This window comes from Micropterus dolomieu, linkage group LG15 (assembly GCF_021292245.1).
Source record: "Micropterus dolomieu isolate WLL.071019.BEF.003 ecotype Adirondacks linkage group LG15, ASM2129224v1, whole genome shotgun sequence".
NCBI classification, from domain to species: Eukaryota; Metazoa; Chordata; class Actinopteri; order Centrarchiformes; family Centrarchidae; genus Micropterus; species Micropterus dolomieu.
In genome coordinates, this window is record NC_060164.1 from 938,025 (window position 1) to 963,245 (window position 25,221).

Sequence of the window (25,221 nt, forward strand, 5' to 3'; positions counted from 1 at the left end):
AGCTGGTTGGTTGGACTTGACATGACGGGGCAACACAAAACCTGTCTGGTCTCATGCGGTATGAGACTGTAACCCGTTACCTAGCGGACAATAGGCCATGGAAGAGGACTAACAAATCAAAAAGAAGCCAGAAATGGTGGATGGTTTGGATCAGAGCTAGCAGCCTCACCCTGTGCTATACATGAATGTATAGGAGAGCTACAGGTAGAAAAACAGCATTGCTAGTCGAACCTGTCTTCTGCATTTGGCCAAACATTCTCATCCACAACAACCATATGTCCTCTCTTGCAATACACCTGGGAAAAGGATCTTTGCCTGTTTGATCCATTTCTGGCAATTTTCTGCAGATATGCAGACAACCAGCATTTATTGTGTCCGAGAGGGACATCTGATTATGTGGCTGGTGGTGATAAACTTTACACCTCCATGAATGTGTAAAAGGAAGTTTTTCCTTGCCTCTGTCGCCTAGTGCTTGCTCTTGGTGGGAACTGTTGGGCTTCTGTAAATATCATCACAGAGTAGGGTCTAGACCTGCTCTTTTATGAAAAGCGCTGTGAGATAACTGTTGTTGTGATTTGGCGCTATATAAATAAAATTGAATTGAATTGAATGAAGAAAATTATTCCTCTTTGGGGGTGAAGAGTGGAGAGTTAGTGTAAGGAAAATAACACCATGCTGGGATCGGCAGTAAACACTGGAAGAGATGGTAAAATATTGTCCCATACTGTTCGAAAACCTCACCTGCCCGCTTTTTCCTATCTGGCAGAAGTCTTTCATTGAAGTCATCAAGGAATGAAATGAGGCGCTCAGTGTCTAAATTAGGAGTTTATGCAAATTATTTTTAGTTATGTTTATGAAAGTAAATTTAACAGTTTTGACAATAGTATGTTAACATGTGCAAAATGGAGTGTAAATACACAGAGGTTTGGTGGTGATTGGGTTTGAGGGAGAAAACAGTTGTAAAGAAAAGAGTTGTAAATTGTACGGAAGCCCTGAGAGGCAAGTTAGAAAAACATTCTGGTGATCTGTTGTTTTCTCTCCTGTGTTTATGAATTAAGAACAGGTAACCAAAAAGGTTTTCCAGGATAATTGTTCCTCAATTTTTTTTTTAATCTGTGAAACATGAGAAACGTGAAAAAACTGTGAAAACACAAGGTACATACAGTATATTGTGTGCCAAAATAAAGATATGACAGTAATGTTACATAACTTGCTAACACACAATACGTGCCTTGTGTTTAGAATGCCTGGAGGAAAACTCATCTGGAAGAAAACATGAATGCTTTTCCTCCTGTTTAGAACACGAGGTAGTTGTGCACTACAACGTCTTCTGGCCGAAATGGATATTACAACAACAAACACAAAATGATCCTGACCAAAAACATTTTCACCTGAAAAAACCTTTTTCCACCTGTTTTCACAGATGAAAATAAAGTTATCCTGGTATCAGACGGATCACCAGAATTTTATTTTCTTATTTGCCTCTCAGTGTTTCTGTAGAAATGTAACTTAACAATAGTTTGTACCACCTGGAGTTCTTCTCCAGGTGGTTGTGTGTGTTTGCTGTTTGTTGAAGTTCACTTCTTTCCTTTCTGTGTATTCACACTGCCTCTTCTGCTTTACTTTTATACTTTTTATAATCTGCATTTCATTCAGGAGAGACTTCATTTAAGAGTGACAAAATAAATGCATCGACATGGTGATCAGTGAAAGTTTAGAAATGTGAAGAGTCTTTGGCGATTAGACTCGATCATGACGTTATAATTTTTTAAGGGGGAGTACCTCTAAGGGATAACCCATTAGCCTGCCAAGACCCTGACATGTGCACAAACACACACACACATACACACACAAGCTCATATGGTCACACACACCAGAGAGCTGTGAGTGAGTGTGACTAATAGGAAGCAGCACTGTTGATCTCTGACGAGAATTCAGAAACAGTGTAAGTCAGAGCTGGATATTACTCAACAACTGGCATCATGTACCAGACTTCTATACTTACTTGTCCTTTTAGAAAGGGATTGAAGTTTTTAGTCTGCATTTGGTGATGTCTCTCCATCATATCTTCGCAACTTCTGTTCATATTGTTCTGAAAGTCTGGCCTTTTATGGGTCTCTGCAGTGATGTCTTGACGATTCATCAAAATGTTTTTTTACCAACAGTTGGAAAAGGTGTCTTATCAACGAATGGTCACCTTCCTAATACTTATATAGACTTTATATTTTTGTAGAGCCCTGAATCTCATTTTGTCTTTCCTAAAGAATAATCTTTGCTCAGTGCTGAAATCTAACTCTGTGCCAGATTTCCATTCTACTTCATTGCACTTAAGTCATGCATGGCTCCTTCCTGATTCTGAGTTTTGAAAAGCCATAATGTGTCACACAGGTACTTTGGGTGCATTTGGAAGCTTGCATTACACTAATAGCACCTGAAAATGAAAGCTCACCGCTAATGTTCACAGTTGTTGATGAAATTTTGTAGGCACATACATGTCCTCCTCAAGATGAAGTGTAATCAATTCAATTTAATTCAAATTAGCTTTACTGGAATGAATGTAATAACAACATTGATCCTCTGGCGTTTCATCTAGTGCCAAAAATGATACTTAACATCAGCGTGTTAGCATTGTTATTGTGAACATGTTAGCATAGCAATTGAATCTGAGTCTTGTTTATCAGCGGGTATGCAGACTGGTTTAAGTCTACTTTCTTATCTGATGTTTTGCTGAAGTATGCAACATTAAGATAAGATCAATGTCAAATATTGATTCCCCCCCCCCCCCCCATGTGGTATCATACCTCCATACTGTAATCTAGTTTGTTCTTTGTGCTGTCACTGAGACAAATGATAGTTTGAGACATGAAAAGACAGTGTTGAGATGCACCTTGCCAGGGCATAAATAAAAGATGAAAGTTGTTTGTGTTGCATGTGTTAACAAGTCCAAACGAGATTCAAGGCCAAGCTGGAATAAAACTACTCAAGTGTCATGGCTCACCCGCTTTGAATACAAGATCACATTGCAGAGGTGTCAGAAGGAGGGAGGGTGCCCATTCTGCTCTGTGTCTGCTAGATTTAGAAGGTATTTGTTTGCTAAGACCCATTAATCATTTACATTGTTAGAATACTTAAAGGGGCAATATGTAGTTTTCAGAATCCACTAGCAGTGCGATTTTAAGATTGCAACCAGGCGGGTGTTCGTGCTCCTGCTTGAACCATGGGCTTGAACTCATGAGCGAGAATAAGCTGAAACACAACCATATTCATACAGATATCTAGCAATAAACGCAGAAACACTGGTATGCCAGCTGTGGCTTTTCACACAGACATGTTCATGCTCTGTTACGTTCCCGGCTCTTACAGCGTAGCTATTGGCTCCCGGAAAAAAAGGCAATGTGACAGCGGCTATAGACAGACAGGGACACAGGTTCACACAATGTGCTGGAAACTCAGGTAAACTCCTACTGCAACGTCACAGTAATACTTCAATCAGCTTGAGGTTGAACTAATCCATGCTGGTTACATGATAACGTTACATTTATTGCTTTTAGCCAAGGTGATACATCGCTATTAGCTCGCCTGTCCGATTTTCATATGAATATTATAATGAGATTGTTGTCCCACTTTAGAACAGTTAGACCGCAGTATGTAACATTACTGTATTGAATGTTGTCGCCGCTTTGTTGCGGTATTGTATATTATGTGGGCCATGTTAGCTAAGCTGCCAACTTTTCAGTTTAGTTTGGAGTGAGATTCTGTATTGGAGGTCGGTTCATTTTAGGCCCTCTGTGTCATATCCCAACGCAGGGGTCGGGGTCGTCACTCATTAATGTGCATGGCGCAGCCACATGTATGCGTAGATGAAAAGCCAAGTCATTAATCATGGTCAGATCAATGTGATCAGGATACTTGCCAAGCTCCAAACATGATGGCCTTAATTTTGAGTCTTCCCCCCAGAATCTATGTGTCAAACCAGAGACTGTATTTCTTTTAATTCTGGAGAGTGTATGGAATATTATAGTTTATAATGAGCAAGAGCGTAGGTCTTCCTTTAGCAACGTAGGAGCGACCTATTTAGTAGGGGGTCTGGGGGTGAATTTTTCTGCATCAATTTGTGGTGGAAATGTATTTATCTAGGCTATGTCAATGGAAACACAAAACTCAGGTAGCAGGTGACAATTTAAAATATAAAATATACCAGAATATCATTCAGTAGGCTTTCAAGCATTCTGTATTTCAATGGCAACTTTTCACCGCAAGGATAAATGAATTCATTTTAATTCAGTTAGAAACTCTTGAATCTACTGAATCTTAAAAAATGTTTGCATCTATTGCACATATCTGTGTAATCTGACATCTCCAGAAAGATTTTTATGAGAATAATGTCATCATTTAATCACAATTCATAATATTTTTCTAAATGTCCCCGCCCTATAATCTGCTGTTCATTACTTGCTCTGCTGATATGATAGAATCCCAGACAGACAGACACAGAGCCCGTTTGGGACTGTATGTAGGAGACCTGTGCAAAACGAAACTAACTGAAAACACTTCACCACAAATACACATGGTAACTTCAGCAGCTTTGTGCAGCTCGCATTACCAACAGAGCAAAGCTGTGCTTTAGATTATACATTTTTATATTGCAGAACTCTACCAGCTACATTACGCGACGACAAACTGTCTGCCACTCACTGTGCGATAGCGGTTTCGCTTGATTCCTGTCATTCCTGGAGTGTAATCGCGCAGAGTTGACGCAATTAATTATAGGATAACGTTACATTAGTTTTTCCAATGCGTGAGAAAATTGATGTATGGCGTGAGGGCATCCTTTCTTGCAGGCTAAATCAACACTTTGACATATTACCGGTGGTACACCAGATAGTAAGCTGGTGAAGTAATGTGGAAACGTTGCACCAGATAACGTTTACAGCTGCTCAGCGTTAGCCATTAAGCTAACATGACTCTCCGTCCAGCATTTCTGATGTTCACTGTTTTCACTCGACATCATCTGATTCTTGTTTGACCTGACAGGCTTTTTTTGTATCTTTACGTGGAGTTTAAGTCTGAGTCTGTGGTGTGCTAGGAGCAGCTTGTTAGATGGTGTTAGTGGACTGCATGTCGTTAGTTGTGGTGTTGTTGCTGTAGTCGGAGAGAGGCTTGGTATTGTGCACGCAGCTACATCCTGATCCGATGCCTTAACATGAAAAGCAGAATAGTGGCTGTTCCAAGCAACAGTGAAAACAGGCGAGTGCTACAGCACATTGACAAAAAGTCAGTAAGAATTTGATTTATTAATAGGTGATTACATTGAAAAACTACACATAGTCCCTATAAAATGTTTGCTGTCTGTTTTTATACCTTTCTTTGGACTATGTTAAATAGTCAGTAGAATTCTATATGTCACATACAGTATTATAAAGGTTGAATTTTCTGAAAACATGTACTGTATGTCTAAATGTCAAATGTTGTTTACATGTTCTCCATGTGGTGGATGTCAAAGTCCAGTTCCCTCCCATGTAGGTCTGATAAATTAGAGACTCTAAATTGCCCATAAGTGTGAATATGAATGTAAATGTTTGTCTGTAAGTATCAGCCCTGTGATAGACTGGTGACTTGTCCAGGGTCCAAGCTTCAGCACCCTGCAACCCTGCAGAAGATCAGCAGATAGAGATAATGGATGGATGGTTTACATACATCATGGTTAACTTCAAAGACCACAAGGTTTTGGACAGGTGTGAATGAGATCAATTGAACATAAACAACAAAAAATATGGCAAATATGTCTGTGTATGTGTTCTCCCTGCGCTATGTATGTGTGTGTTCAGAAAGTTTTTGACAGTTTGGAGTAGATGTGAACTGTTAACGCTCACTGTGTTTATATCCACACCCCAGGATTGACTGGTTTGACCTCGCTAATTTATTAGGCTGCTGAAAGCCTCTTCGCTGTGGATCTACTGACAGCCTGTCATAGGTTTCATCACCACTTTATTGTGGATCATACTACTCATACACACCTCGCCCTATTAAATCTAACACTGCTGTAAGGGGCGGAAGTTAGAGACACTAAGAGAGAAAGAGACCGCTTGACGTGACATTTTACATTCCCAGTTCACTCATTAATGGCTGACTCCTTAAATAAATAGGAATGCAGATCTGACATACTGCAGCTGAGGACTGTAGAGATTCGGCAGCAGTGTGGCCAAGCTCAGGACTGACACCTGCTGTGCTTATAATGTTTTAAAATGTATTCAATTTCCTCTGACTGCTACAGATGGCGAGGTTTGGCAGTCAGTCCAGTACTCTTCACAGAAACGCATCACCACAACTACTGGCCAGAATGCCATGACGTTTGCTGTGGAATAGCATTTCCACCATCAGGCCAAAGTTTCACTTTGACCAACACCTTGGCTCATAATAAAGTACCTTAAAAACGGAAATTTCTGAAACATTTATAGTGGATACTCATCCCCACATGAGTATTTGGGTTCAGTTAGGGCAGGACAAAAATATAATATAATGTAGTGGTAATTCCTCTTGATCATATTCAAATTTGATAATTATGATCATTCTTAACTGATACAAAGTTGAAGTTGAGTGATTGACACACAACTTCGGCTATGAGAAATAACCAAGATGTATACTAAATAACAGACAAAAGGCCTGGGCTGTGTGTGTCGTCTGCATGTAATTTAATGAAGGTAAACATAGCGGATGGCTGTGTGTAACAGCACTGCACTCTGGCACAACACTTCTCAAATCGGACTAGGCTACAACCGCTTTCTACTAATAGCCTGCCGATTAATAAAAGGAGGTCAATCAGTCATAACTTTGTATTGTAGCGTAGCCAGCACTGCACATTGCAGTTCTGCATAGCACCTCCATCCCTGATCTAATCTGACCAAATCCACACATACTAATTAAGCATATGTACACAAAACAAAACGAGATTGTTTTTTACATTAAAAAAAACATTATAAGTATGTAATTCTGTCAGCTGCCTTTTCTGCATGCTCTCTCTATGTCTCACAAAAAAACGTTTTATTGATAAACAAACGGAATAGACATTCGAAAGCGTTGTGGGGAAGCTACGATAGGGAAATCCGCCATAGCGCCGGGCACGATGGACCCCCATATAACCCTATGTAGAAGAAGGAGATGAGGAGACGGGACAGAGAAAGGGGTGGGCGGGAGGGGTGCGGAATGCGAGAGTGAAGAAGAGGAAGTGCGTTGTGTGTGTATTTATGGAAAGCCGGGAGTGACGTAATTGATGTGTTGTCCCGCTCCTGAAACTCTGCTGGGAGCAACACTTAATACGCCGTTCATGCTTACCACCCTGCCTTTTTGTCCAGAACCACCATCGGGTCAAGATGTCCTTGATCATCACTTTTCAAGGTTAATTCTGTAGTTACGTATTTGGGGGCCTTCGTTGTCATGGTTAGAAAAATAACCACATGGTTGAGGTTAGGGAATGATTGTTGGTCATGGTTAAAAGAAACCAACCTCGACTGGCGGTTGGAAACGGGAACTGAAGTTGTTGAGCCATCCATCCACCCCAACCTCCTCCCTCTGCCGACTATACATAACGCTCTGTGATAACCGGACTTCTTCCTTTGCTCCCGGCGGGCAAGAGTCAGAACTTATATGGCTTTTTCTCTTGAATGAAAGCATCTGTCATTTTGGGCCATTTTCTGAAGCAATAGATCCTGTTTTTACTTTGGAGGACAGTGTAACATGGTTGACTGGTGAAGGCTATGTACTTTTGCATTGCTCCCTTAGACATTAAAAGATAGGTCTGGTGTTATTCTATATTTTTCTTATTATCTACAAATCCCATGTACAGACCCAAACCAACAATGTGTTAGTCTGATATGTCTGAAGACGTACATCTTTAAAAACACCTCACAAATATAAAGTTTCATTAAAAAGAAAGACTCAGTAATTATCTAAAACAGCTGCTCACTTTAGTTTGAACAAATGTCACTAAAGGGAGGAAACGGCATTTGATGGGGACTATTTTCACTGGCAAATTAATCCAGATGTGGTGCTCAAGGGAGTATTTGGGGCAGCAGGACGGTGTATATGGGATTAGGTCAAAATAAACTAAAGTTGTAATAGTTTCTGGACAACAGTGGATCTTTATTTCATAGCGGAAGGAGATATATCAGGCTTGGGATACACAAACAGTGCTGGTTATTAGAATACATTCATTGTTGGTTTATCCTTGTTGGTTAAAGTTGCTGTTTAAGTTTCACTTTTGATGGTGCTACGGTAGTAGTGTCCAATTTCTACTGGTCTTTGTGCCAAGCCAGACTCTAGGTAAAGTGGTTAACACAAGGGTTTTATCAACATGCCAGAATGTTACTTTAAAATACTCTCATTTAGTGTATTTAGCCCTGTATTTATGTGACTGTACTGAACTCTGTTTCCTTAGGTCTGATCTCCATCCTCTCTCTCTCTCGCCTCTTTGTCTTTCAGGACACACAGGTCGGTTTATCAAAGCGGTATTCTGTACCAGTCTGCTGTTTGTGCTGGCTCATATCTGCTTCCAGACAGTGCTATACACCTACCCTCCTCTCAACATCGCCATAGGTGATAACTGTTCACAATGGGACACCATAACCAGACATATAGGACTGTCCAGGTATGTATCTAGTGTTTGATTAAGTGCAGTTAACCATGTCACTGTCACTGATGGTTGGATGACTGATCGGGGGAAAGGGTGTTGATCAAAATAGGAGAGTTTGTCTATCCAGATAATAGTTTGCTATGGTGCAAATTTGATGTTCATACATTACAAGTAATATAAGACGAGCACATTATCAGTTGTATACACAGAATAAACATAACACACAATATAGGGTACAGAACATTAACTAAACAGCAGCAATGCAGATATAATACAAAATACAAATGTGGTTTATAAACAGTCGACAATCTCAGCATATACAGTGCATATCAATGTTGAATGAAAGCACTTGGAAAAACAGGGATTGTGCAAGGTAATAAAACCTGAGGCAAAATCTGTGAAGAAGATTTCATTTACATCTACATGCAGGTGTCTGGGAAATTTTCTTTCCACATATGCATGTGTGTGTCTTGCAGGCTTCCCCTGGATGATCCTTGGAGTGTGTTACGCCTTCTGTGTCCTGACCTGGGTGTGTGTATTGTTGCCTTGGTAACAGTCATCCTCTGCAGCAGATTGGTCAGGAACAGAGAGATGGTGGCTGCTGCCAACATTACATCGGTGAGTCTGTGTGTGTGTGTGTGTGTGTGTGTGTGTGAGACACACTGTGTTTGATAAATGCTGTGGATTATCAGGTTCATGATCAGATTTGCACTCGCAGTAACTGGTTTAGTTGCCATAGTAAGTCATTAAACAAGAGTTCTGCTCAGACCTAAATGATACTAACACTGTCTTTATTGTTCTGCCTTATGACGAGCTCCATGTTGATGAGTAAATAATAGAACTGATAAGGCAATTGTCTAATCTTTTCGTTGTATATTAGATTATTTGCTGCCAAAACTGGTAGGCTTATGCCTGGGAATTATTGAAATGGTTTGATAAATGGCTCAGCAGTAGGTAGCTGTGTTTTTGCATCTTTCATAATTTCTTCTTGGGCACGCCTTTATTTTCCCTCAGCCCTAAAAGCAAGTTTCAAGTTTCTTTTCACTTTTTTATGCTAAGCCGCGCCTCAGGCCTTGTTAATAGCAATGTTGTACAATGTGTTTGTATCCTGTTGTGCTGTCTACTGCTGTATGTTAAACTCTGTGTGTGTCTACGTAATGTTAATGCAGATCTGGATTAAATTAGCCTCAGTGACTTAATAGTTATTTGTCCTGTTTAAAATTTGACATACCTTGTTTTGTACGAAAGCTGAATTATAGCATAATGAAACTATAGGAAGTTTCCAAAACCAATACTTAATTCGTCTTTTTCATCGGCTGCCGCAACAGTTACCATGGTAACCGAGATTCCCTAATCTCAGGTATAACAAACTCAGAGACTTCACTAAACCTGCTTTCTGAAACAGGGCCCAGACCTGCAATGTGTAACGTTGAAATGTGGCAACATGCAATAAGAAAAGCAGTACAATCTGTGTCTAAGTGTACCATTAAACCCCTGGGCGTTTGCCCTAACATAAACTAGACATGTACTGCAGTATAAGCAGTGTGATAGCAGCAGGGATCCTGTAAAACTTTCCATACACTTATATTTAGACTTAACATTTCCGTATGCAATAAAGAAGAATCCCACAGAGGTGAAACCAAAAATTCTGATTTATATAAACAGTAAGAAAAGCCTATTACTGCATAAAATCTTGCGCCTGTATTTGGGGACAGCTCTGTCAGTAGTGTTGCTCAGTCGAGGGAAGCAGACACAGCGGTTGATGGATTCCTCTGCAGGTGACCAATGTAAACACAGCGTTACTTGTATGTTTACAGAACCCACCACACACTACAGTACATAAATAAATGATCAATTCATACATTCATTCCAAGGGGAAAAAACATATCCAAATATAATTTTGTCATACTGCATATCACAATGTATAACATTACTAGGAGGGTGTGAGTAAAACCACGTGTCTGAGAACATTTGCCTTTTATCACTACTTTGCCTTTCCTTTTCCATGTTATTTGGACACATGCTTCAGAAAGCCATGGAAAAGATCCTGATAAATATTTTGTAACTCCCAAGAATATATGTATATATATATTTATATATATATATATATATATATATATACACACACTATATATACACTAAACAAAATTAACACAAACTCCAATATCTAATACTTTCTCTATGTACACAAAAGGCCTATTTCTTTCTCTCAAATCTGTCAAAATCTGTGTTAGTGAGCACTTCTCCTTTGCCGAGATAATCCATCCACCTCACAGGTGTGGCATATCAGACAGAATGGGTATTGCACTGGTGTGCCTTAGGCTGGCCACAATAAAAGGCCACTCGAAAATGTGCAGTTTCATCACACAGCACAACGCCACAGATGTTTTGAGGGAGCGTGCAATTGGCATGCTGACTGCAGGAATGTCCACCAGAGCTGTTGCCTGTGAATTTAATGTTCATTTCTCTATCATAAGCCGTCTCCAAAGGCGTTTCAGAGAATTTGGCAGTACATCCAACCGGCCTCACAACCGCAGACCACGTGTAACCACACCAGCCCAGGACCTCCACATCCAGCATCTTCACCTCCAAGATCGTCTGAGACCAGCCACCCAGACAGCTGCTGCAACAATCGGTTTGCACAACCAAAGAATTTCTGCACAAACTGTCAGGAACCCTCTCAGGGAAGCTCATCTGCATGCTCGTCGTCCTCATCGCGGTCTCGACCTGACTGGAACTTCGCACCACCATTGAAGAGGAGTGGACCAACATTCCACAGGCCACAATCAACAACCTGATCAACTCTATGAGAAGAAGATGTGTTGCACTGCATGAGGCAAATGGTGGTCTCACCAGATACTGAGTAGTTTCCGCCCCCCCAGACTGCATGAAACTGCACATTTTCAAGTGGCCTTTTATTGTGGCCAACCTCAGTGCAATCCCCATGCTGTCTGATCAGCATCTTGATATGCCACACCTGTGAGGTGGATGGATTATCTCGGCAAAGGAGAAGTGCTCACTAACACAGATTTTTGAACAATATTTGAGAGAAATAGGCCTTTTGTGTACATAGAGAAAGTCTTAGATCTTTGAGTTCAGCTCGCGGTGAATGGGGTCAAAAACAAAAGTGTTGCATTTATAATTTTGTTCGGTATACATATATGTTATAGATGTGTTCTTGCATCCAGTCTTTTTGAGAATAAGTGAGATGTGTTGTTTAAAAGATACTGCTTGTCGTCACATTACTATCCACATCCACATTTCTACATGTTTACATAGCAGTGACACATTTAAAGAGCTGTATCGCTGAGTAAAAAACTGTTACCAAATGCTGGTGTAAGCGAAACTCTCTTAGTGTCTGTCTTTTTTTATAGAGAGGTAAATATTGTTACTTTGTGCAGGATAAGAGATGACTGATACATGGAGAAAAATGTTTCTGATCAGATTTTACTTTACTGTCCAAATGACTGATCCCTGCCTTAAAGACCTTGATCAAAGTCAGTTAGGGGCTGTATGGCTAGATTTTGGATCAGCTTTTGAGTTTGGTTTTGGTTATGGTTTCTCTGCACTCTCTTGGAGCAAAAGTTATTTATCCAACCGTACTCAAAGAGTTTATTACAATGGCTGCTTTTCAGATTCTGCAAATGTTTGCTGTGTGGTTCCACAAGGGAGCTGCCTTTGTCCTCCGTCTCACCTCAAATGACCTTCCATTCACCTTGGATCAAGCATCCATGGTTATTGTTGTTCTCTGTAATATATATTTTAGTAGTTTTTAACTTTGGAAAATAAATACTGACAGACACACCTTTTATTCATACTTTGTTTCAGTTGATGTCATTGAATGTCATAATCACTGACCTGATTTCCATTAATAGTCAGTCTCAATATTGAGAGTTTTTTCTAGGTCCAGCAGTTAGGATTGGCTAAAAGGTGTTTCATGAATACATCCTGACCTACATGGAATATGCAGTCACTGCATCTGCACTGTCTGTAACTGAGGAAAACGTACACAGTTGTAATATAATGTGTGATATTATACAGTACTTTAGTAACTGTAACTTTCTTTTTGTCCCTCTCCCACCTTAGCTAGAAGGTGATCCAACAGACAAAACCACAGATGATGAGGAGGAGGAGGAAGAGGAAGAGGAGGAAGAGGTATCAGGAGATGAAGATGAAGAAGAGAGGTCATTAACTGGTGAACCTGACGAGGAGGTTTCCACAGCAACCAGAGCCAAGCAGCTGGCTGAGCGTCTGAAGGCCACAGCCCGGAAAGTTCTGCGGGACCTGGGGAGAATCTTGGCCGTCAGCCTGCTGGCGTTGGCTGGTAGGATCAGTGGACAGATCCCTGATGACATTGTTTTATAAATCTTTTATTGAGTCCGTCTTTACTTTTTCATGTATTTGCTGGTATGCTTCTCTTAGTTTAAAACGGAAAAACACATTAGCAATGGTAAATAAAGTTAGCAGCAAAATCATTGGGATTCAGCAGATAAAACCCATTGGTCTGACCCTGTATTTTTAATCGATGTTGTCGTCTTTGTTGTTATGTACTGTGTGTCGACTTCTTTGCTACTGCAGCAAAACTAATTGCCCCTCAGGGACAAATAAAGGTCTTGAACTTGAACAACACTACCTACTCAGGTTTCCACCCAGTTTGTAAAGTGTGAGCACAGTCCAGATAGAGGTATTTAGTTCACACTGGGTGCTCACATTCAAATTTCTGCTCCAACAACATTGCTGTCCATACACTTATAGTGAAGAAGATGTGTGTTTGATTTTAAGTAGCATAGCAGGGCTGCAAAATGAAATGAAAGTTGTAGCCCTCTTTCACGCTACACTCACAGAACATATATACAGTTTATTTTTTTTGCCCACAGATTTTCACAGTATCCCTTGGACAAAATTTTACAAATAAATAAAGGGAAGTCACAAATATAACGAGACCCACAAATGGACAGGAAATGATCCACAAATGTGCACAACCCATTTCACATGTACAAATCGCTCCCTACAAATGTAAAAATACATGTTTACATGGGTACACATTTGTGGATTGTCTTCTGTGGGTTACAAATAATGGTCTATTATATTCAAACAGTAAATTCCAAGGTTTCCACTCATTTGACAGAAGGCATTTAAAAATCCAGTTGTATGAATGAGTGTCGGTCTGTGTGCATCATGTTTGTCTCTGACCTCTCTTCCTTTTCTCTCCCAGGCATCACACTGCCCTCTGCCTTCTCGGCCATCTACTTCCTGCTCTTCATCGGCGTATGCACATGGTGGGCATGCCACCTTCCCATGAGTTCCCTGGGTTTCAATGCACTGTGTGTGATGGTGGGCTTCTTCACTTCTGGTCACATGGTTTGTCTGTACTTGTACCAGAGTCTGCTGGCCCAGGCCCTGTTTCCCCCACACAGTCTGTGGGCCAGGTAAGACGATAGATGCAAAAGGTATATGAAACCAGGAAATGTTTATAAAATGTATAACTCTATTACAAGTTAAGAAGACAGGTAATACACAGGGTTAATTAGTTACAAGAACAACAACTTTATTAAATCAATGCACAATTGTCATTAATCAGCATAAAACAATATGTTACAAGGTACAAGGTAGATTTATTTTTCACAGTCCAAAGGGATGTAGAGTGAAATTGAGTTTGTAACTTCATTTTGCTACGTAGCAGACAATATACATTAAAGAAAAGCAATTATAAAAATGGCAAACAGAAATAAACTATATTCAATGGAGCATTACTGAGGATGAAATAGAGGCTTTTTAGTAAATTTAGTATCCTTTGGGCTCTGCAGACACCTCACCTCACCGATATCACTGATGCTCAGGAGATGGGTATCAATGATCTTCTGAGCAGTTTGAATCCCCCCCTGCAGAGCCCTCTGGTCCTGGGCCGTGCACATCCCATGTTAGTGATGTTCCCAGTCAGGATGCTTTCTGTTGCTCCTCTGTAAACGCTGACAAGAACTTGGCGAGGGAATTTGGCCTTCTTAAGCTTCCAAAAGAAATATAGTAGTTTCTGAGCTTTCTTCACCAGCGTGGAGATGTGAGACGACCATGTCAGGTTCTCTGTGATGCTGATTCCCAGGAACCTGAAAATGTTCACCTGCTCCACCTCAGCACCACTGACTTAGACAGGAGTTTGTGTCTTTATCTCCTTCCATCCTCCTCCAAAGATCAGCTCCTTAGTTTTGCTCACGTTGTGCAGTAGGTTGTTCTCTGAGCACCACACTCCAAGATTATCAATTTCCTCCCGATACGAAGTCTCATCGTTGTTTGAAATCTGGCCGATGATGGTGGCTTTGCCTGCAAACAGAGTTCTCTCCATGTCGGGGGATGGAGTCGGGGTGTACAGTGTGAACAGGAGGGGGCTGAGCACACAGCCCTGGGGGGCTCTGGTGTTGAGCACTAGAGAGGAGGAGGTGTGTCCACCAATCCGAACTATCTGGGGTCTGTTTGTGAGGAAGTCCAATATCCTGTTGCAGAGTGTTGAATTTAAACCCAGAGTGCTGAGTTTACCCACCAGCTTCATGGGGGACTCCAGACTCGCTAGTCGCTAGATGCTAGACGCTAGATGCTAGTCGCTAGATGCTAGTCGCTAGATGCTAGACGCTAGATGCTAGACGCTAGTGACGCTCAGATGCTCTTGCGTAGCATAGATTTTGAATTGATTCTCTGCATGAAGATCGCCACACCTATCTTCTCTGAGACTTCCACTGCTTCTTCTTCACACCAGAGAGAAGACCTCGATCTGTCATTGTAATACACCATTGTGGAAGGGATCATGGAAAGGGTGAAAGCATTGAGGAAAGAAATTCAGGCTGCTTTCAAAAGCCAAAGAACAAGCAGGGGCAGCTGGCATTGAGGTCCCTGATGAAATACCTAGACAAGCCAAATACAGGTACCTCAAAGTTACACGTACGGTTCCCAATACAGAGGTATTGGGAACTTAGAAGATGACACCCCAACTGGGGCAATCCCATAGGGTCTTCACTGCCTTACCATCTAAAGTCCCTCTAAAGACATGGCAGATGACAGAGTCGTCCTATCTGTTAGAAAGGTTTTATATCATTTTTTCCATGCCACACAAAGTATAATCTTAAATTCAGAAAGTATATATTCATCTCCATTCTAGGCCAGGTCTACATACTGGAGAAGCGTAGTCACCTCCATGGGTGCTTTTTTCATTACGCTTACTTGTGCTTCCTCACCTTCCCCCTTCACCATCTTCCAATCCTATCCTAATCCAATCCCTCTTGTGTGTGATAAATCCACCGCTTCAGATATATTGTTAATATAGAATGTATAATATAATTGCTAAGTGTTCTGGCATCACAAAAAGCAGCATTTTTTTTTTGTTGTTAAAATACACATGTGCTGATTGGCCCAAAAGGAGCTCTGTGAATCTGCACTCAACTGCTCTTCCTCAACAACCAGATGTGTGTCTCAATCACCTGAAATTGAATTGCAAGAACTGAATATGAAAGTATATACAGAGTTGAATTTTCAGTGAGGATCGAATACAGCTCCACAGCAATTGAATACAGTTTCATAATATTATGTTCAGTTTCATGTTTATTGGAATTCACTTCCAAGTTCCATTCCAAAAGATGATCTTCAGATTCAGTTATTCGATGCAGATTTTCAAGTTAAACAATTAATTCAGATTCAGCTTCTAGTAACACATATTTCCGCCCATACTGGTAACAAATGAGTGGCTAGAAACTTTGGAAAACCAGTAGCCACAGTGGCTGGTGAGCAAAAAAGTTAGTGTCAAGCCATGTGTATATGTGTGTCTGTCAGATGCTGTAAGGTTTTGAAAATGTTCTCAAATAAGGGTTATGTGGACATTCGTACCAGTAGGTTTGACCGGAGAAACAGCTGTGCAGCTCATCATAAGTAGTTGTGCCACTGACGCTATGGAACCAAAAGCAGCTTTCGGCTCCTCCGACCTCGCATCTCCTCCTCTCTCACGTCCTCGCTGGGAGGACGCTAGTGAGGGAGACACGTTAACGTAACGAAAAGTGTGTCGTTTTTACTCCCACCATGTTGCCTGCTGTCTTCACAGTTTATTGAATAACAGATGATATTCCTTAGCCAGAGGGTTCAAAGACCATGTTCCTTCCTCTCAGGAAACCTTCTATTTTCAGGCGCCGTGTGCTCGTAATGTGTGGAATCTCAGTGGAAATGGACTGTAAAGAAACAGTAGCAGGAGCGAGTTTAGCGACAGAGAAACAAAATAGGAAGAAGAATGTCTGAGTTGGGGCAGAGCAATGTGAGAAGTGAGGGATTTCTGGACTGATATGTGTGGAATGACTAGTTAGCAGCTGTAACCTACAGGCTCACCTTACCCTAGCTAAACTGTAGAAGGATGAGCAGCAGTGCATTCTGAACATTCCACTGTGACGTGTGATCTCTCTCCCTCTGTGTTTCTCTCTCGTCTTTAATCACCAGGGTTCTTGGCAGGACTCTGTGTCAGTATCACTCAGAGTATCACTCATCATCCATCAGCCAAGTCTGACCTTTACCTAAGGAGGATACCCAGCCGTCAGCACACTGTGGGTGTGTCTGTCTGTTTTTATTTCTATACTTAGGATAACTCCTTACATAGTCATCATGACAGTAATCGGTCTAGACAACTAAACTAATCAAACTTGAGTTTGTAGTCTTTCTCGGGTTTTTGAGTATTAGACAATGTACTGTGAGTAAACATAAAAAAGGGGGTTAAATGATGATGATCATGTTGTTTGATAAAAGTATTCAATTAAAGAACACAAAATAAAGTGTATTAGCATGCCAGTGTGACATGATAATGCCTCACCAGAAGTGTAGCTCAGGAGAGATATTAAGGGATTTTTTCTCCTCTTGCTGACGTTCTGATTCTGCAATGGGGCTCCTGACTCTCAGGGGGCCACCAGCCTTAATTAAAGGATCTAGAGCTCTAAGCTAACTGTTATTAGGCAGCCTCTCCTCTTTCCTAAGACAGGCAAACTCTTGACCATAAGTCTCTTCCTGTACTGCAAAGATGATCCCTTGACGTAGTTGTATGATTCTTGTAATGTTTGGGTTGTAGCCACCCGGTTGAAGTTTGGATAAAACTATCAGTTTAATGAATGTAATATAATAACACCGGCCCAGGTACGACTGCACCACTCGTACCCCCTGACGCTCGGCCTGTGAACATATACATTCAGATCATGTATCTTTTAATAGTGAGTGTCAGCTGAGAGTGTCGCCTCTCTGCACATGGTATTCTGCCCTCCTGCAGCTGCAGACTCACCAGCAGCTAATTCTTGTGTCTAAGTTGGCAACTCTTCTGCTCCATTCTCGCACAGTTTATGATGACTTTTTCATGTGACTTTTGAACTCTGCAGTGGATACAAAGAAAATGTATCTAGTGCAATACTTGTATAATAATAGAAATACTTTAGTAAAAGTAAAATAACAATTTTGTGCAAGTACCCAAAAGTGACAGTGTTATAGTAACAAAAGTATATGTAATTTGTTACTTTCACCCTGGGTTAAAAGAAATCAGTGGTCACCATTAATAATTTGATTGATGAAGCATAAAATAACCTGCAAAGTGCTAAGGTGGAGCAGCATTATTTGGGCATCATTTATTTCACAGTTTGTGCAAGCAGGGTAACAGGAATCCAATAGATGGGACTCAGAGCCAGAGCTGGAGGAGTTTGACGATTTAGTGCACAAACAGTAAATGAACAAAAGGCTTACAAGTATGAGGAAGGTCAAATCCAGTCCAATATGGCAAGCAAATTTGACAAATCCAGAATCCAAAAGACAGGCGAGGTCAAAGAAAACAGTCAAATTCCACTCAAAACTGGGAAGCAAGGGGAAAAGGTTCCAGCCCTTTTCATAGTGTGACATACAGATAAAGACAAACTGGCAAAGAGAAGAGAAGAATATTTTAATTGTCACCCTCGACTGAGACCATGTTCAAGGTAAAGCTAGGTTCATGTCAGTGTTAGATATTCGTGGGTTAGATTATCGTGATATTTTCCTTATATTGTAATATTTTATTGCGTTCACTTGAATGTATTCCAACAATCAAGGTCCAATGTTTCATTTGTCACATCATTTGCTATAGTCCTCCAGAGAACCTTGAACTTGAACTATTTCTCAGTTGACCTGCACATACTGTATTTGAGCTTCATAGTATCTCATGAGTGTCTCTTTACTCCAAATCCATTTTTAGATTGCAATATATTGCTGCTAATTTGTCCTGTCACATATCACTGACCTTTCACAGATCTTGTTACAGTGTTGACCACAGGCCCATACAGACATAGCCTTTGGGCTTTGTGGTTTCCTCTTAAAATAAAACTGTGGGATGATAATTGTGAAATTAAAGAAATTTATGGTTTTGAGGTGCACAGAGGCCACATATGCAGCAGCACAGCCATTATTATTATGAGAAGTACTTATCTCCGATGTTTTTGCCAGTAACTTGGCCCTGTATAGAATTCTATTTGGGCATCTGGACATGTTACAGTAGGTCCTTGTTCTTGTGTGAGAACATCGTGAACTCTGATTACTGGATGAAAAAGATGGTGACTGGTCTTTCAATAGCTCCACTTGACGGCTAACTTCCAAAAACTGACCGTGTATTAGGGGTATCGTAGCATTGTTTTGTGATTATGCCATTCCAGACGTTCCCCCCCAGATCACTGAGTCCACCTTTTCACACTTCTGTTAATCCCTCCTAATCCTAGTGTTCCAACTGCCCCACATGCTTCTGCTCACAACAATGCTAACTAACATTTGGTCAGCATGCCATTAATTAACCACCTCCTGTTGTCTTTATCCCCAACCCTTTTCTCTCTTTCTCTGTTTATGTCTTCATGTCTGTTCCTGTCTAGACTCTTTGGTCTGAAAGACATCATCATACCAGGGAACTGCTCCTCGCCCTATGACCTCAACCTTAATGCAGATCATGATTGGCCAGTTTATGTCAACCCAGGAATACTGTTCCTCCTCTACATTACCATAGCAACTGTTATCAAGACGGGATGTCATGGAGCTCCTAACCAGGTATCTGCTACTTCTTCTTTACTGGTACAGACTGAAATATGTCAATAGTGGAGAGTATCTTAACATGAAAAATTAAAAAAACGTTGAATATTAGGAAAGATTTGTTATTGCAAGTGTGGCAACATTGCTACTCTCTTCTGGTTTGCTAATTGTGAATCTGTGTGTCCTACAAGTTATAACCAGTATTACTTAATCATGGTAACTTTCTTTGATCACAATTCCTGATCTGATTCGGATCTACAGTTAAAAGTAGACTCTTTTTTAGTATAAAAACACATTTAGTAAAGTCAGGTATTGAAAGAAGTACCATTTTGGGCTTGGTACCATAATTTTGAAATACTAATGGTGTAAGAGCACGTTGTCACTGCCAAGTACCAAGGCACGGAAACAGCACTCTTAGGCACAAACACAAAACACTAGCCAGAGCTGATACGCTAGAAGGATTTATTCCAAACGACAGAAACTTGGCTTTCATGAAGAGGTGGAAGGACATTGTCCAAACAAAAGCCCAAAGTGAGGGCATAATGATATATGATATATGATTACACATATGACATATGATGACGATGCGACAACAGGTAGCAGGGACCCGGACAAAATATACAGACGCACACATGCAGGAAGGGGAACGTAACAGGTGGGACACATTAGGGTAAACAGTACAACAGAAAACAAAGCAGGTGGCAAACAACAGAGAAAGAACCACACTAAAACAGGAAACAGGACAAACACTCTGACATACAAACCAAAGAACCATGAAGTTTTTCACATTACTGAAAATCTCCCTGGTAATATTGTGTTATCAACACCGATTTAAAATCCCAGACACTCAGCAGTCAGCTGCTGGATGGTAGATACACTGAGCTGTGACTCCAAATGCAGTTTTCCTCTGGGTTCACTGTTGTTGCTATTTTGTCTTACAATGATACAGCTCAATATGCTGAAAATTACAATTATTTACAATACATATGTTACATGGCCTGCTAGCTCGGCACTGTCTAACACAGTTGGTCATTGGCAGAGCAAGAAGGCACATGAGGATCTGAAATAAAACACAGGTGCATTTAATTGCTGTGGCACCAGTGGAACATCTTTCATGACGGCAACCAATCAAAAGTTTTGCATGATTGTATAATTTTTCCATTTTCAAAAAGCTGCCAGTTTGGATTTGTGTTTCCTCTCAGAGTCTGTCTTTGTGTTCAGCAGGTTGAGGAGAAGCAACAGCAGCAACAACAGCAGCAGCAGCAGCAGCAGCAGCAGCAGCAGGGGAACAGGGAGGAATTAAAGGAGGAGATGGTGGAGTTAAGGTCATGGAATCAACAGAAAGATAACCATGAAGATGACACACAGGTAAACTCATATCTCAACCACTCATTAGGATTTAATCTATATGGACTTCCAAGGCTGAAATGTAATTGTAAACTTATTAGTCTGCTCACTTTAGCGAAATACACCATTATACTCGTACTTCTATCTGGGCGGCTGTTCTGTCACCTGAAATTAAATAGCATTTTCCCTGCTACAGTATACAGATCTGCTCCTTGATTTAATGTTCTGTGCATAGAGCGGTGAGTTGTTTCTCTGTCTACAGTCCTGTCCCACCTGCCTCTTGCCACAGAAAGCAAGTCAGTTTCGCCTGCTGAAATCTGGAAAGAAGAACCACAGGAGAATTTTAGCTTAAGTCTCATTCCTAGTTACAAGTATGGACACATGTGTTGTGGGGTTGCTGGGTGTGGGCCTATGACATTACTTGCTCCAGGGCTTGTGGTCCATGACAGGAGGCATAGGTGGCTGTTGATACGGATCTCCGGCAGAGTTTTCTTGACTTGACAACTTTGCTAACAGAGCTAAACATCAAGCAAGTGCAACAACACAAGACATAGAAAGCCAGCTAAGAATAATTATTATAATTACTGACTAGTCCAACAGCAAGAAGGCCAGCTCATCATCTGTCCTGCATCCTGCTCTTTTAGCTCACCCCAACGAGTAAAAGCCAGGCCTATATTTACTCTTGTCCATTGACTCTCTTTTTCTCTTCCTTGATTCCTCTGATGTCTTTTACTGTCTCTTCGCAGCCTCTGCCATGATAGCTAGCTAGCTTCCAAATAACAAACATTGTACCTTTACTTGCTTACTGAAGAGTTGTGTTGGTGCTGTAAACCACTACGCCATTGTTGTGAAAGGTTTTGTGCGTGGGATTCCTGTTACATAGCGCAGTTGCTAGAGCAATCAAGCCCAGAGCGGCAAAGACAGAAACATCATTTACTTTGTAAGTCAGTGTACCGTCAAAATGATTTTGAAGCTGTTATTTGAAGATAAATTACTACATAATGTTGCTTTAAGACAACATACCTAGTTCAAAAACGTATTTTATTTGTCATGAAAATACCCCCCCTACTTCCCTCCGCACAGTCCGGCGTGCAGGTGAACTGTGGATTGATTGCAAAGTTTAACCAACACAGTATGAGAAAATGTTGGTAGTTCCTAGGCCAGGCTTAGTAATTAAAATTTGGCCATTTTAGAAACTACAATGAAAGCATCAAATTTCAAAATTAAGTTTTACATCAAGTGGAATGAAATTACGAGATCCTTCTTTAATAAGTTTTGAGTCGTCCAACGACTATAGTGCAGGCTAATTCCATATCCATTATTTATGTGCAGTTTAATGTCTGTATTCACAAGTGTTTGTGTGTATGGGTGCTCTTGTGTTTCAGCTCATGCTCCACTCTGTGGGGGCAGAAAACAGCAGTGGAGGGACCGTGGCTGCAGAGAGTCAGCCAGATCTGGGTATCCAAATTATTTATGTAACTAAAACAGTATGTGTGTACGTCATTTCAAATGTAACAACGGAAAGTCTGTTTAGGAAATAGGTGATTACAAATGAATTCGACAATTTGGAGGTCATTTATGACATAGGTTAGAATAACTATGGTTACCAGAAGTGACCCAGTCACTCAAGATCCCCACCTGTAGCAGATATTATGATAATTATTATTATATCATATCGAATTCACAATATCTATACAAGCATTCTCCTGATAGTTAAATAAAAGTGTAATCATTTATTCAGATATGCATATTAATTGATGTTAAAAAGTCTTTGAATAGACACACTTTTTGTAGGTTCAATGAGAAGATGGCCCCTAATTAGTGCAAAGCAGTAGGTCTTGAGCGCATGGACTGTGTGGACATCTCCACCTGCTATTGGCTCATGTATGTGCAAGAGAGTTTGGTGAAGTGGATTATAATAAGCATTCACAGGGAGGTTGACGGAAACAGCTCAACAGATGGAAGGGGCTTCTCCAGACAATCGTATTGTTGTCTGGATGGTGCAGAGTGGCACGTCGTGAACACACAGCAGCACAAATCCGCAGCCAATGCAGATGCTGTGGGTTTTTATTTACTTTGTACAGTGATAATAGAAATATATTGTAAAAATACTGATGGAGCCATTTCTACTACAGCATCTAATTTAATTTAGTTTTAATTCTACCGTAAGTTCAGAAAGGAGGCTGTAACAGACATGATTAATGATCTGCTGTAATGCTATGTCACCAATAAACAACAGAATACTGAGTCAGAACCGAGCAGTCTAATATGTGTGAGGTAATTTTGTAGCAGCCTGATGTCATTTGCACAGGATGGCTGTGTGTAATGACACTGCGAAGTGACTTTGCACCAGAAACAGACTTGCTTCTAGTCTATTTTAAGCGCAACATTTAAAAGCCAATTTCCACCAAAATACCAACCATACCAACTTTGTGCTGCCTCATTTGAATGAACCTGTTGGCTCCTCCTCTCCCACCACTGCACCATGCGCTCTCACAGATAGCCAAAGCTAATTTCAGTGGCAGGAAAACAGTCAGAGCGCTGCTTGCTGTTGCAACTCTGCAGCACATTTAACATTAGTAAATGTAGCACTGATCAATGCTGTGCACTTGTCTCTAATAATTTAATCTTTAAAATAAAACAAATTAGCAATAAAAGATTAGTTTATACTTTTTTGCCTTTTATTTTGATAACGCTATATTCACTCAAGTTAATTGCTGAGATCTGTGAACATGGTGATATCACTAAAGAAGAAAGATGAGCAGTGAGACTATCAGACAGGTTGGAAACAAACCAACAGGTTAGTCAGACTTCTTTAGATGGGAAAACGAAAATGAACAGCTAACTGCTACAGTTCTCCTCAGTTTGCAGTCACAGGTTATAAAAATAATTTACTCAGAATACATTTTAAATAACCTACTTTTTAATTTATTTAAAGTACTTACAGTACAGTACTTTTACTTGAGAAAACAAATCTAGTACTATCCAGATTATCTACAAGAAAAAGAAAAAGCACTGATGGACAAACTGTTGGTTTGCTTCCAACCTGTCTGACTGCTCCTGTTTCTTGATCCATCTGACATTGTTGTAGTGATGTGATCCTGTTCACTGACCTCAGCTCTGTGAGCAGACTGATATCATTACATATACAGTATATAGGAATGATGGCCAAAGCTATTAAACAAGAGCCAAGCTGTAATAAACTGGAACGATCCTTTAAAGATCATTTCAGCAGACAACATGACTACTCAGCTCTGATAATGTACACATCATATTTTTTTCTATGTAATGTTCTGCATGCTGAGGGGATTGTTCTTTTTGGCAGGTGTTTGCAACGCTCCCAGTGGCCAACAGAGTGAAAGTCCATTTTTCCTGCTGGGAAAAGTGGTCATGCAGCAGAGCTATGTCTGCGCTCTCATAGCCATGATGGTAACTATGGATTGAGTTGGCTGTTCACACATTTAGATTAGTTACTTGGAAGCCTGGATGAGAAATAAAAGCTCTTAATCAGAACATTTCAGGATACGATATTTTAAATCTGTTATTTGAAAGAATCTAAGTCCTTTGTAATGCGGTGATCTTTTTCCTTTTGCTCATATATTTTCATCTCTTGTTTAGTTTTGGGGGTTTTCTGTATTGATTACTGGAAGATGTATGTTTTATAAAATAGCAGTGTCTTGTATTCCCAGATGTTTGGCATGACACAGAAATAAAACAAAAAAAAAACTAAAAACTATTAAAAAATACTATTGTAAAAAAATACACAATTTTCTGCATTTATAAAATCACACAAAACTAATACAATATACTTTGCTATTTCAGCCTACTAACACAACAGGAATTGAATAGTTATAATTACAGACTGGTTTTGGCACCTTTATGTCTTCAAGTTGATAGTTCCTGTGAATTGTTCCCGTTGTCATGAGCTGTTTGCATGTTGTTCAGGTTTGGAGCATCACGTACCACAGCTGGCTGACCTTTGTGCTGCTGCTGTGGGCTTGTCTCATCTGGATCCTGCGTGCCAGGTACTGATTACACCTGTACTGCTGACAGATCAAGGCAGAAATCTGATAAACTACTTGAAAATCTGAAAATGGACACGTGGTGAATGTATTAATTCATTCCTACGGATTTTGCTTGTGTTGTGTCAGTGTTTGGTCTCTTTACAAATGCACATTTTCAAGTGATTTTAACAAGTTTTC

General features: G+C 40.4%; 1 protein-coding gene across 3 annotated transcripts in view; it reads left to right on the forward strand.

Annotated features, from left to right (window-relative positions):
* Positions 1-25,221, forward strand: part of piezo1 (piezo-type mechanosensitive ion channel component 1) — an 89,642-nt gene that overhangs the window by 26,285 nt on the left and 38,136 nt on the right. For 2 of the 3 annotated variants that reach the window (XM_046070482.1, XM_046070483.1), the window contains exons 3-11: positions 8,479-8,644; positions 9,106-9,247; positions 12,716-12,953; positions 13,845-14,058; positions 19,519-19,690; positions 20,894-21,040; positions 22,405-22,477; positions 24,345-24,448; positions 24,965-25,044. In XM_046070482.1, coding sequence (XP_045926438.1) covers positions 8,479-8,644; positions 9,106-9,247; positions 12,716-12,953; positions 13,845-14,058; positions 19,519-19,690; positions 20,894-21,040; positions 22,405-22,477; positions 24,345-24,448; positions 24,965-25,044 — 1,336 coding nt within the window. The remainder of the gene's footprint in view (positions 1-8,478; positions 8,645-9,105; positions 9,248-12,715; positions 12,954-13,844; positions 14,059-19,518; positions 19,691-20,893; positions 21,041-22,404; positions 22,478-24,344; positions 24,449-24,964; positions 25,045-25,221) is intronic. The other variant, XM_046070484.1, reaches the window with a different exon arrangement.